The sequence below is a fragment of the Cynoglossus semilaevis genome, chromosome 9 (genome assembly GCF_000523025.1).
Source record: "Cynoglossus semilaevis isolate Cse_v1.0 chromosome 9, Cse_v1.0, whole genome shotgun sequence".
Lineage (NCBI taxonomy): Eukaryota > Metazoa > Chordata > Actinopteri > Pleuronectiformes > Cynoglossidae > Cynoglossus > Cynoglossus semilaevis.
In genome coordinates, this window is record NC_024315.1 from 15,191,807 (window position 1) to 15,206,206 (window position 14,400).

Here is a 14,400-nt window from a genome sequence, read left to right on the forward strand (position 1 = left end):
AGGAACAATTCACTCATCTGAGGTGAAAATAGACAGAACCCGTCGTCTCACCTCAGTTTTCATTTCTCTCCACAACCTGGTATTTATGAGCGTTCATTACCATGTTTACACTGCTGAGCGTTAAAACAGTCATTCACACGTGAACATAACACCACTTTATTCTTGATTGGTGTCAGACATTAATTACTTTGTTCCAGCTTTTTTATCCTTCAGTTCAAAGTTTCAGTTTTTAAACATACAAAATAAAACCATGCTATTTTTCTTAATAGCCTTGATTGGTTTTATCTTTAAAAACCAGATACGTAGAACACTGGCTTTTGCAGTAGGTTGGCAAAGAAAAAGATTTTTTTTTTTTTCGGTGTGGCCCAGCACTTTGTGCCAGATATGGAAAATGTTTATTCCATCCATTGTTTTTTTCTGTCTTAATTTCATCCCATTATATCATCATCCTGTAAATCCTCCATTTCTGAGGTTCCACCAGGCTCACTTCGGGGACCCCTCCTTTTTTACTGCCTTTGCTTCGGTTGAGATTTACAATATATGATACTACTGTGATACAAGTATTTGTTATCATGACATTATTCATTTTATTTATTATTATCTTTAAAATAAATTGGAAATGATCAAGAATTATTCTTTGTATTTTTTGGTTTATTTTTCTCCACTGAACTCACCCTGAATACTGGATTAAGTCAGTGTATTGTCATCACATGTGTGACTCAGAATATTTTTATATCATCACTTGATCTTGTGTTGCAATCCAAGACTTGCAGCTGTCCAACAGTTCAGTGGTGCTGACGGTTTGAAGTACAGGTACGAGAGGAGAACATCAATGTTGAGGGGTTTTTTTGTGTGTGTGCTGTAAAAACTGACTTAAAATAAATCAACAGCGTTTGTTCTAAACTGTTTTATCTTCACCTACTGGTAAATTAGTTGAATTACAAATCAAAAACTGAAACAGACATTCAGTACCGAGCCTAGCAAAAGTCTACATTAGAAAATAATGCTTAATTTAGATGTTGTCGCACCTTCAAGTGTCTGTGTTTATTATGGCTGAACCACACTGTCCTCAAAGACATTGGTCGGAGAACGTCACCCAGTAACCTGGCCTGGTACTGACAGCACACCTCATCCCTCTGTGGCCGGGGGTCTGCCAGCACACTGCAGATCTGTTTGCTCTGCCTGCTATTCATCAACAGCGCTATGCCCAGCTGCCTGTCGCCAAGTAGGCTGATAGATGAGGAGGCTGGGGAGGAGCTGAGCTTCATACTGCTGCCAGTTTGGTGTTACCATGCTGCTACACCCATCTCCATCCAGTCAACACTAAGTGACCACAAAAATGAATCGTAAATGTAAAAAGTCATTTTATTTCCCCCTCCGTGTGTTCATCACTCACTAACCCAAATTGAAACAAAAAAAAGTGAAGGAGAACTCTCAACAGATTGATTTTGTCTTTTCACTGCACTGCATGGAGGTCCATCTGCTCCTGGGCCTGAAGTGCTCCTTGGCTACCAGCCACTCGAAAGGCTTTCTCACATCCGTCTAGATTATTTGCTTGTCGGCCGATCATGACGTCTGTAATCTATCTGCTGGTGTCACTGCCGGTCACGCTCGTGCGATTCTGCTCTCTGTTAGTTTTCCTCCTATTAAAGTCTGAAAATCTGAGCCAGAGCCTGGGAGCGGTGGCGAGGGGTTGCAAACTGAAAAAAGAAAAATCTCTCGATGACAGTTATGATATTAAAAACAATTTCTGCTGTGGGAGTTTCTAATCTCATTCATTATAGCTCTGTGTGTGTGCCCAGCCTGGATCCCTGTGTTTGTCTGAGGGATAGAGTTTAATACCCCTGTGGTGTGTGCGTGTATGTGTGTATGGTAAATATGCCCTGTCACTGAGGGCTCAATATTCCCGACCTGCCATGGAGCCAGTAGAGGGGCTTCAGAAACTGGCCCCACAGTGGAACCAATGAAGGGACCCTAACTATGGTCACCAAGGGCTGTGTACACATTTTCACTCAGATTTTTATTTTAAAATCTTTAATCTTTAAGAGGACGTTATAAACCATTACACTAATTCAATAACAAAATCAAACTGATGTTGTACAGTTCTTCTCTGTAGTATTTTCAGCAGAAACAGATCTGGTTAAAATACACACACACACATACCAGGGCACCAGGTGATAAGAGTGAGACTAATGGACAGCGGTGCTCTGCTCACAGGTGTGTGTGATGAAGCTAACGACCCAGAGAGAAACAGACCAGAGAGGCAGACCGACCTGACAAACATGTATGTATATCATCATCACTTCATGTTACCAATTATATTTTCAGTTTGTGTACCACATAGATTTACTACACAAGTATTTCAGTTTTATGCTCCATTATTTGGACATACATTATAAACACGTTTTCTGTCATTTCTTTGGTTTTGTTTGGGTCGATGCTAACAATGAAAAGTTACTGTTTCACTGAGATCAATAGGATGTTAATTAAACACAGAATTAATCACTTATATGTACATGACGACTGACACACGGTACACCTCAACTGTGATGTCAGCAGAGTTACCTCAAGTAACTCTAGAATAAGAGGGAAGAGTTTTAGCTTCAGTTTCAGCTGTTTACCCCAGGCTGGGGTATATAGAGTCGTTAGCAAGGGGTAATTAATAATGTGGCCGACATGATTATTAACTAGGAATGCTTTTTGCTCTCCGGTGATAAGGCATGTTTATGAAAAAAAATATGAAAAAAATGTGAAATAAAAAAATGTGTGTAATATTTAAATAATAAATAATGTGAAATTACAGTGTACATTAACACGTGACACCAGGCCTGGTTTACTTTATAATTAGTTGAGGACCAAGTCCAGTTTTACCAGATTAGTCCCAGTACTCAGAATTTGGCATCGGCCCTTTAAACTCAAATGAAATCCCCAATTTTAATTCCTCTCGTCTTCATCTTCTTTTCTATCTGTGGATGTCACTTCACTTCACTTCACTTCACTCTGTCGGTCTTCTATGAAAATAGTAGTAGATTCAAGTTGAAGATGAAGTAAAATGTGCTCTGTCAAAACAACCTTGTCATATATTTAGCTGACGTGCGTCCTTGGATGGGCAGACAGACAATGACCCCCCCCCCCCCCCCCCGCCCTCTCCTGGTGGCAGTTGAGACCCTGCAGCCTTGGCTCAGACTCTGTGGAACCAGAAGTTAACAGTCAACCTGACCCTTTTGGCCCGACTGAGTGGACGGGCAGCGCGTGCCTGAGGTTGATTAAAGCTTCAGATGAACACGGACTTTTATTACTTTCACTGTATGTGTGCCAGTAGCACAGTGAGTAAAGCTGAAATGTTACCATAAGCAGAATATTAAAACTCTGCTGGCTATGTGATTTTTTTTCCCCTCTTTTGCATGTTATTGTAATTTAGGTGGATATATCTCCAGTAGGGGGCAGTAATGCAGCTTAAGGAATGTAGTTGTTAATGTTATGTGTATAGATGATCGGGAGGGGTCCGCCCCTCATTTTGGGAACCAAAAGGTATATGTACCTATAGTTACTATAGGTTTCCCCTGGTTTCTTTTAACTAACAAAAGCTGCATGAAGCCTTTGATGAGTCATTTGTAAACTGTCAGGGCAAAGGTCAGAGCAGTTCAAAGCCTCCCAGGTTTGGGTCACATCCATTTGACCAGGATGTTGTTCCCTCCACAGGTGTTGGTTCTGTTCCACTCTGTAAAACTCAACAACTCCCCCTGCGTGTTTAGAGCTGCTAAAAGTTTCCGTGTTTGTCCTTGTTAAATCAACAGCGGTAATTGTACGTCAGAGTGTAATTTTAGTTCAACAATACGTAAAGAAATGTGCTACTGCTGTCATGTCGTGAACAATGGCATTTACAGGCTGCTCTGGTCTGTGAGTGTCGTTGCCTCATTTCTTTTTTTAAGCCTCTTTTATGAGGTCGTGCTCTGAGGATCCTGGGCCAAATGTTGATGGCGGGTCATAACTCCTCTGATGTCTGGCCACAAAGGCACCAGCGTCTGTAGCGAATGTGACATGTGTCGGAGCTCAACGACTCTTAGCTGTGACTTTGGCAAATACTCTGTTTGACACAGGTCTGCTGGCCGTGAGGCTGGGACGTTTCCTTTAGACACATTTGAAAGTCGATGTCCGTGAACCGCAGAATTTGTTAAAATCCGTGGTTCTCAAACTGTGGTACGTGTACCACCAGTGGTACGCGAAAGCTCTCTCGTGGTACGTGGGGAAAATTCATATTTTCACATTTACATTTTCAATCGAATAAATCTGAAACATACCAAGCACAATTAATACAACATTTAAACATAAACGTCTTTCTAAACATTTCTAAACGTCTCTCCTGATGTTGGTCATCATTGTGGTACTCAGAGAGATCAGTGTTTTCTCAGGTGGTACAGAGTAGAAAAAGTTTGAGAACCACTGGTTTAAATAATTCAATCCAAAAAAAAGAGTGGTTCGTGCTCTTGCCATACAGCTAAAAGGTCACGGGTTTGATGCCAGTGGCCTCTGGTGGTCTCTATGGATTTTGCATGTTCTCCCCTGTGTAATTATTCCCAGTTCTCCTGTTTCCACCCTTGGTCCAGAGTGGACATGACAGATGTTACTGTAATGATGACAGTGTGAATGACTGTGTGCCTCTGTCTGTGTGTCGTCACCCTGCCCTGCTCCAGTGACTGCTGTGATTGGCTACTGATTATGGAAGCACAGGCACAGACTTTATTAAATAGAATGAACTCACGGGATATAAAAAAAAAAAAACACTCAATGAACAGATGTAATGAACATTATTAGATAAAAACCAGTGAGTCGTCGCCGCTGCAGCTGCTGCACTGGAGATGCCACCGCCTCATGCAGTGACCACAGTTACACTTGACCTTCAGGGTATTGTTAGTGTAGCCTGATTGCTAATTTGTGTGGTTGGGTTGGCGGTCACACGCTGGACTGTGGGTCCCTAACAGAGGGCTCCCAGTGTAATGAGGCGGAGCTGGAGAATTTCAACAGCCTTGATTAACAGACTAATTGAACTCCACGGCTCCACACACGAAGGCTTATTTCCTCTGAAAAATAAACACCATCTCAGCTGAGGCTGTCGCAGCTGCCTGGGCCACAATATCTGAAAAATGGGTTTTAGTAGTAGTAGTAGTTTAGAAGTGTAAAAAAAAAAAGGAAAAGAAAGAAGGATAACTCGGCATGTATTTTATATTTATCAGTATTTATATATTTATCAGGATTATATTTGGACTACTTTGAGACACCTTTCTTCAAACCCCTTCAAACAGCTGTCATGAACATGCTCACCTTTTATAACTATAAACTTCGCCATGTTTTTATCCACAGTGACTACGTAGTTCAGAGGAAAATCTACTTGGTCATTTGGAGTGTTATTTGTTTTTAATCTTTACCGTCGATTTATTCTGATGACACAAACACAACAAACAGACGCTTGGTTTGGTTTGTTCTAGAACAGGGGTCTCAAACTCAATTTACCTGGGGGCCGCTGGAGGCAGAGTCTGGGTGAGGGTGGGCCGCGTAAGGGATTCCACAATAAAGTTTTTTTAAAAAAGTCCTCAAATGTTAACAGTTAACAGTTTTAATGATTTCTTCTGAACATGCAGTGTTGTTAACATGAATGGAACATTGAGTGAAAATCATGCACGGTTCTTCTGAACATGGCTCCTCTTGCCTACTCCTCTCTGCCAGATACTTGACAGCGTTTCTTTTCACAAATCTGAACCACATTTGGCTTGAGAGAGGAAGCAGTTGAGACCCTCAGTATGGCTTGAAGATGATCATCAGTAAGTCTAAGACCTGTACTTGGACTTATTGAAGTTCAGCTCAGGGAAGTTGGGGGGCAATTCTCTCAAAAATTGCCCATGCTTGTCTGCTTTTCCACTCATCTCCCTGAACTTGGCTTTGAGGTCAGAGTTGCATTGCAGGTCAATGCGCTCCATTTGAAACACAGGAGGGGCATCTTGCACATCAAAGGTAAAGGGATCCGCAAAAATTTGAACAGTGTCTCTGTGCGTCTTGAAGTCTTGTGTAGCTTCTGCAGCTTCAAAATATCAAACATATTTCTCTCTGAATGGTGTGCCTGCATCCACGAGTGTCTTGCATGCTGGGAAATGGCAAAGGTTTGTCTGAGAGAGCTGGGCTTTCCATAACACAAGTTTTGTGGAGAATGCTCTCACGTTGTCATAGGCCCTGGCGTCATTTCCGGTTTGTGACGGAGCGTCCTTTAACCGGGAGAGCGCTTCCCGCTCTCGAGCCAGAGCGAGAGACGCCGGTCGGGGAGTGTCAGAGCAGCTACAGGTGCTCCGTCACACGCTTCTACCTGTAACAGCAGTGTACACGATAAACAACCCGGTAACAGTCGCCGTTCTTTTTGCGCTTCATCATGACATTCGTGGTAGAAAGTACGATAGATGGCAAGCGCAAAGGCGACTGCTGTCTGGCTGTTCATTACACGCCGTGCTGTTGTTGCAAGCGTGAAGTGTACGAAGCTGGTGTAGCCTAGCCTAGCCTAGCCCCGACAAGGGACGGCGCGCGGGAGCTTGCTGATTGGCTCTTCGGAAGCCCACTTTCTACGCGGGCCACACTGATATTATACCTTCATTTTAAGGTGAGAGGCCACAAAATATTGTACTGCGGGCCGCACTTGGCCCGCGGGCCGCACTCGGCCCCCGGGCCGCGAGTCTGAGACCCCTGTTCTAGAAGGTTCCACAACTAAAGGCTCACGTTCTCATTGGTCATTAGTACAGGGCTGTTCAGGCCTCCTGGTTCCACAGCTGGCCACACTTTGATGATGATCAGTTTTCACTGGTGTTAATGAAACCATAAACCTCTAAGCCCAGCTGGGAGAAACAAAGCTTTCTGTGTTGCAGAGTGAAGCCCTGGAAAAGGAGCAGAAATGCTCTGTTGGTTTGGATTTAAGTCTAGGATAAAAGAAGCGGCTTTAGATTTTGAACTAAACATCAGTAAACACTGCTGATCCCAGTGTCTTAGTGGTTAATAAAGGGTGTTTTGTCATTTATAGAGAAAGAGAAGGAAAGAAAATACAGTTGGAGTCAGGAGGTCAATACCAGTGACTGACAGCTGAACACAGCGGTGCTGACTGGGACGGGAGTTAAAAAAACTTAGATTTCTTCATTATTGGTTAAAACTTTAACACATCAACTTACTGGTAAATCACATTCACCAAAGTTAGATCCTTTTTTTTCTCCATGTAATTACATGTCCTTTAAAGTAACACTCTAAGTAAAAACTCATAAGTATTCCCGATTACCGTGAATATAAAAGAGGTCAATCTCGAACCCAAAAACTTTGTGAAGTCACCATCGAAGTACTGCACCCACAGTCTTATGAGACAAAGGTGAGATATTCACTGTCCAAACAGTTTAATCCTAATCCGTCCACGATACTGCCACGCTTTACACTGACTCACTGAGCCAGGCACCATGACAGACTCCACTCCGTGCTACAGTGGTATCTGCTTTCTCCCAGCGCCAAAAATAAACAGTGGGGGATTGTTATGTGGACTTGTCACATGAATGCCTGCACACTGGATGAATAGTTAGAGTTTTACTGGTTGTTGTATGCAGGATGAAGGTAGCAGGAAGATGACATCTGTTTGGAAACTCGTTCTGGAACCGCCGCAGGAATCAGTGGAGTCGGAGCTGAGTGATGTACAGGAGTAGAGGAGAAGAACCGTGTGGTTGCTCCTCACACATCAGGTCAGTTTCCTCTCAAAGAAGAATGGTGTGTGTGTGTGTGTGTGTGTGTGTGTGTGTAGCTGAGTAATGATGCAAAACTCTCACAGAAATACTGACCGTGTCTTTGACAGAAGTTAATTTCCTCCAAAAATATAACTTTAAAGTTGATGTATGTATTATTGTATTTTCTAGTTAAAAATGTTAAATATATATATTTCCTTTGTCCCAAAAATACCTGGTATATTTACATTGGCCTGGGGTCTAAAGCAGTGTTTTTCAACCTTGGGTTGAGGGCCCGATTTGTGGTCGCCTGAAATTCAAATGGGGAAAATATATTTTCTATTCAACTAATTATTATTAAATATTTTTCTAAATTTTGAAATAAAAGTTTGGTGGAGTGAATATATGGGCCGCATTTTTCTAGTAGTTTAACAGAAATGTTTTAACATACATTTAGATAATATGACGTGAAGAAGAAGTTTCTGGATGAAGAAGTGGATTCAGACACAGACGTGTGTTTAGAAAGTTCAGAAATTCTTGCAGCTTCTTTCATCCTTGTAGTTTTTTTTTTTTTTCTTGATCGTCAGTAATATAAAGGTTCAAAGCTAGATATGGACATTATGGCTTTTCTTCACCACGTGTACAGCGCTCCTTTTCCCTGTCAGATGTGAGCGCGTTTTGGAAAACGTAAATAATCTGACGTGGCCGGAGAATGGAAGCTGTGGTGATTCAGCTGCTAAATTAATCCTGACCACGGCTAAGTGACTGATGGCATTCCCAGAAGCCCCGTGCACCCCTTCATAGGCTGGACTATTTGAGGTCGCGTGGGTGTGTTTTTGTGAGTGTGTGTGGAGGTGATAATCAACATGAGCTGAGGTGGGGGACTCCATGTTCTTCCTGTTGTCGCTGAGCAGTTGGGGTCTGGGTCTCCCATTTGGTCACTTTTAACTCTGCCCTGAGCCCACCTCCTCTGTTGAACCCTCTCCCACCTCCTCTGTTGAACCCTCTCCCACCTCCTCTGTTGTACCCTCTCCCACCTCCCTCGGTCAACCTCCTGTTTCCCTTTCAAGTCACTCTGCTTTGATTTTCAATGATACAGAGGAACATTAGAACAGAAGAGACAGAGAGGTCAGTGCTGGTCCTTGTTGCGGTCGGCCAGGACTCAGGAGTTTTTTTTTTGGTGAAAGAATCTTGAAGTTCCTGAAGCGCTCAGCCGCCGTTCTCTTCCCGACTGCTGGCCTCTGTGTCATCTGTCCATGTAGCCAGGGAGAGAAAGGCAGAGCAGGCGAGAGAACGCTGCCTCATCAGGATTTGCTCTCTGGACCCTGGTAGTTATTTTTGAGGGCAGTGACTTTGGAGGAAAGGGGGTTTTTAGTCTGCAGGTGGTGCTGAGGAGTTTGTTTTGCCCTGCAGCATTCCGGGGAGCAGACGAGTAACGCAGAGAGTGTCGAGAAGGCCGCAGCAACATGCTGGGAAAAGGGCAGAGCGGCGGATATCCACCTGAGACCAGTGACCTGATGAAGAGGTAAGAACACGTGAAGTCAGACGGTGCTGGAGCTTCAGGCCTGTGGGTCTGAGTCACACAGTTGTATGAGAACTGGATTTGTTCCACTGGGTTTTGGTGATGCCTGGATTGATGTATATCATATCATTTCCAAAAGGCGCTGTGTGTGAGTGTGTGTGAGAGTGTGAGTGAGTGTGTCACAGGACATACTTCTGGATGATGAATTTTGTGCTGGAATGTCCACCTGCGGGAGGTTGATGTCTGCATTTGGAAGCTTTTGGCAGCAGATGTTGTTGTAGATGTTTGATTCTGCTGTTACAGTGAAAGAGGGTGTGGAGAAATAGAAAAAAAAACAAAAGTAACAACTTTTCAATTTATCTCACAACTAAAAAGTCTACAGTCAATTGCGGTCAGTTTTATAGATGACGTAAGAACAGGACAGTTATATTTTTGACGACTCAATAAACACAATACTTTACTTTATTAAAGTTTTTATCTATTGGTTAAGAAAAATCCCAGACTTAGTATTTAAATTAGAACACCATCTTTTAGGAGTAAAGCAAAACAAAGAGGTGAAGTTATTTATTGTTGAAGTTCTAACAGTGACTTTCTATTATGTAATGTATTAGAAATGAAACCCTATGAACGTCTGAAGAAATCTAGGATGTACAAACACATACACAGTACTATAGTATTCAGTAGAAGTACCTTGAAGATTTTGGCAATTTAGAAAACCTTGACATTTTTTTTTTTACAATTTATGTCTTAAAAATGTTCTGGATTTTAAATAGCAGGATAAAAACACACAGCTGCAAATTATGAGATAAATCAAATACAGCTCTTTGTATTTGTACAGATCATTGTGGGTTTTATTAAATTTGTTTTATACTTTCCTATTTTATTTATCTAAATCTAAAGCACATAATTTCGTTCTGTTAAAAGTGCTATATATAAATAAACTTTAATCAATCACTTTCTGACTATTTAATATTTCGTTTAAAATTTTTGAGAGTTGGGATTTTTTTTAAACTAACCAGAGAAATGTGTTTCTGAAGTGTCCTTCTCTTGAAGAGAATAAGAATAATTTATTTTTTCCAATTTTACAGTGAAAAAAAAACAACTAAAAAACCCATTGTGTGTCGTGTGGTTTAAGAAGTAAAAGACCGTGGTCTGTGGTGGTCTGTGGTGGTCTGTGGTGGTCTGTGGTTTTCATTCATAATCTGGTTCAATGATGAATGAACCTTTGACTCATTTGTCGTGCACTGATTGAATGGCGAATGGCAAACATGTGTCGCTCAGCAGCAGTCACATGACCTTCACACTTTTCTCTGTTTTTCTGTTTCTCACTTGACTCCTCGTCCACCTGCTGCCTCTAAATCACTCTGACGGCAGGTCGCAAAAAGGGAAAGTTTTCACAGCAGACACGTCCCATCTCCTTGTCACCGCACTCAGGCGTCAGAGTCACATGACCCAAAGCTTTAGCCTACATGAGCTCATACTCTTCAACCTTTTTGGGTTGTTTTTTTTTTACCTTAAACAGGAACGCTGATAAAACTACAGCTGATTTTCATGTCTGAACCTGAAGGCACCAAATGCTGTTTCACTGTTTTCACAGCGCCTAATAAAAAGGTGCTAATTACTGTGAAGCTGTAAAGAATGGAACATCTTATGGTTGCTCCTGGATTAGCTATTTGCTTCTACAACACATTATTTGAGGTGAAAAATGTGATTTGAGACATTTATTTTTTAAGTTTTACAGAATATTTCTCCAAGTACTGGCTACTTCCAGTCTTCTCTCATTAGCGGGAGATAATCTGACGGTCTTTTCCCGCCCTTCATATGGCTCTGATAGAGCACTTGTTGAATGATGACTGAACTGTCTTGGTGACACTGTGCAGGACTCCTTTGACATCAACGGTCCTCAGTATTCTGGACACACCACAGGGACGGCTTCATTAAACCTAACTTCTCTGGATGTTAGGACGTTAGCGTCTGTGCGGCAGCTCTTCTCAGAGCGCGTGTCCTCGGCCTGGTTGGTGTGAGGATGCGCTCCTCCTTTTATTCATTGTGTATTTATTGTCTTTCACCTCCAGAGGTCTCACAGCTCTCGCCCTCCCCCCACACCACCTTAAGCATGTGTTCATTGCTGTGTTGACACGTGGCAGCAACTGCAGCTAATCTTGATGTTAAATGGCTGACAGTTGCATGGCACTGGACACAGGCCTTCAGTTGGCCGACACGCCGGTGTCCACTCTGACGGTGTCCACTCTGGTGTCCACTCTGACTCTGACGGTGTCCACTCTGACGGTGTCCACTCTGACGGTGTCCACTCTGACGGTGTCCACTCTGACGGTGTCCACTCTGTGGGTCTTCCTGTAATCACAGCATTAAGTGAAGAGTGGGATGTTGTGACATAAAACACACCTTTGTACACAACAAACAAACAAGGAGCATAAAACCAGGTTTCCTGGAGGAAAGCTTTAACTGCTGTGGTAAAAAAAACCATTAACATTATGCGCTCTCTTTATTTTTAGATAATTTGACAAATACAACTATTCTAAATAAATGGCCTTTTTTCATCTATTAGTCCAGGTCTATTTAACAAAAAAGTAAAACTAAAAATAAATAAATAAATATTTAGGTAGCAGTATGAGTACATAAATAACAAAAACACAAAGTCAAACACAGAAGTCATTCTCAAAGAAAAAATCAGAACAAAAAAAAAAGAAAAAAACAAAACAGTTAAGTTCCAGAAACGTGTAGAAAAGAAATCTGGAAATAAACATTTTAATGTTTAAAACATTTTATTACAAAACTACAAACTATAATTTTCTATTATCCAAGTGACAGAGAACCTCAGTACTGAAGCTGTGTTTCTGGAGCAGCAGTGTGTGGGACTACACTGACCCACGGAGTCATTTGTGGTTAAGAAAAGGTGTGTATGAATTCACATAATTAAAAAAAGCCAAATTATAAGCAAGATATATATTTTTAACTTTTTTCCAGGTAAAGTTAGTCATTTAATTCAATACAGTTTATTATTTTTTTTATCAATTAGACAGTGTTTCTTGAATTTTGACCTTAGTGAAGTTAAAAATGTCTTTAACTGTCCATACAAAAATGGCTGTAAAAAATAATCGGTTCCCGCCGAGAGATAACCTTAGCCAGCCGAACTCTGACCACATCTGCGGCTTCTGTGCGCTGGCTTTGTGCTGCGGATCGTTGTTTTAAACAGCGTTGCAGCTGTGACACTGCAGCTGGAAGACTGGGATTCCAGTAATAAAACAATAGACATACAATAAATACCGTACAAAAGATTGAAACACATGCACATTTGTTCAAGACAGAACACAAAGGTCTGCTGAGGTCACGCTTCAATTAGTAATAACTAATAAATGACCCTGCCGTAGTTTATAATGAGAATTATTATTCAACAAATATTAAAGTACGTTGGCAAACAGAAAGTTATTCAATAACCAACTAAAATGTTTCAATATTTAAAAAAAACAATTGATAACTTGAAAACTTGTTGAGAATCCTTTTATTTCCTCTCCAGTTTCAGCACGGCCAACAAAAACGTTGACTCCATCACAAACTAAAACAGTCATGCCAAAAATAATGCCGGATCTGGCTTCCATTATCTACGGGTCATCTGGAGTGTAAATCTCCAAAATCCCGCTGTCACGCAGTTGCTTTTATGAATTTGGAAAATGTGTAGAATGCATGTATCCTGCAGTACAGAGAGCGTCGAATTTAATACCTTAAGACTCACGCAGCCGCACTGCTCAGCTCTGTACCAGCAGCCAAAGTCAGAGACGCTGCGGAGCATGTGTTCATCCCAAAGACATCCTGCGTTCCTCCACACGTTGGGAGGGCCTGACCACAAGAAATGGAACAAAAACAGGTGTTTGCCAGAAATAAAACAGAATCCTAAAGAACTGAAGAACTCAAAATGATTCTTCAATTTTGCGTAATATTTGTGCAACAAGACGAGAACGATCCATGTACTTATTTCTACGGTATTATCACAATATTATCCCAAAAGTTTTTCTTTCTCACTTTTATTGCCAAAAAAATTCAGGATTATTATTTAACAAATAATAACATTTGAATTGTTTATGAAAAAATAGTTATATTCTTCCTGTATATTTATGATATTCGACCATATGTACTTTTTGTACCAGTGTAAATAAACCCCTCCTCATCTAGGACATGGGTGTACAACCTATGGCTCCCGAGCATCTACGGCCATTGGCTAGAGATCGGATTGACTGATACATCTAATTAATTATAAGATTATAAGAAGATTCAATAGTGGAAGTCTTCAAAGGCTGCCACAGGAGGCGCTATTAGGTATGTAGTTGAAATTCACAGGCTGCCACAGGAGGCGCTATTAGGTATGTGGATGCTCTGGTGCTCATCTTGGAGAAAATGAGAGAGATCATGATGAGAACATGATTTGTTTTTAATGTGTTGTGATTTATAAATGCTCTCTGTCTTCGTGTTTAAGACTTGAAAATATCAAGTTACCTCAACTCAACCAAGCTCAGGATCAGTGATAATTGAATTAAGCTTGAATTCTGTCACTGTCAGAGTGAGGCTAAGTGGAGCTCAGACTATGTATAGGTTTCTAATAGTGGAGATGACAGGCCCACTGCTCCAGGGGCCGAGGTGATAATTTCACATCTATAATTATTCATAATCACCAGATAAATGTGAGTCATCCTTCTGACCTCACTGTCTGGTTGTCTTCTCTAACTGCCGTCGACCAGGGAGCGTCGTATGTGTTGGTTTAATGACGGTCTCACAGGAGCGGAGAGTATCATCAGCTGCTACAGCTTTAACAATATGAAACATTTTCATATGACGGAGACTTTCAGGACAAGTGTTAGCAGGTGTGAAAATGTAACTCAAATATAAATGACTTCTGAGGCTAACTGTTACGCTGCTCCACCGCTGTGTTGATCCACACATCAGGTAATCACTCAGATAATAAATGAAGGGGCAAGTTTGTAGGTAGCATACAACAGAAAAACCTTTTCTTTTATTCTGAAAATAATAACAAAGGATGAAATCATTATTATTAGTAATAGTGGTAGTAGTTTATTAAATAAAAGATACATTTAATCTGAAGTGAAAAAAGTGTAGAAATGTTGATAAGTT

The 14,400-nt window shown here is 41.2% G+C and overlaps 1 protein-coding gene across 1 annotated transcript in view; it reads left to right on the forward strand.

Annotated features, from left to right (window-relative positions):
• Positions 1 to 2,183: 2,183 nt before the first annotated feature.
• Positions 2,184 to 14,400, forward strand: part of rbm20 (RNA binding motif protein 20) — a 34,640-nt gene continuing 22,423 nt past the window's right edge. The window contains exons 1-4 of the mRNA XM_025058732.1: positions 2,184 to 2,288; positions 2,643 to 2,644; positions 7,630 to 7,754; positions 9,147 to 9,258. Of these exons, the coding sequence (XP_024914500.1) occupies positions 9,200 to 9,258 (59 nt within the window). The 5' untranslated portion in view covers positions 2,184 to 2,288; positions 2,643 to 2,644; positions 7,630 to 7,754; positions 9,147 to 9,199. The remainder of the gene's footprint in view (positions 2,289 to 2,642; positions 2,645 to 7,629; positions 7,755 to 9,146; positions 9,259 to 14,400) is intronic.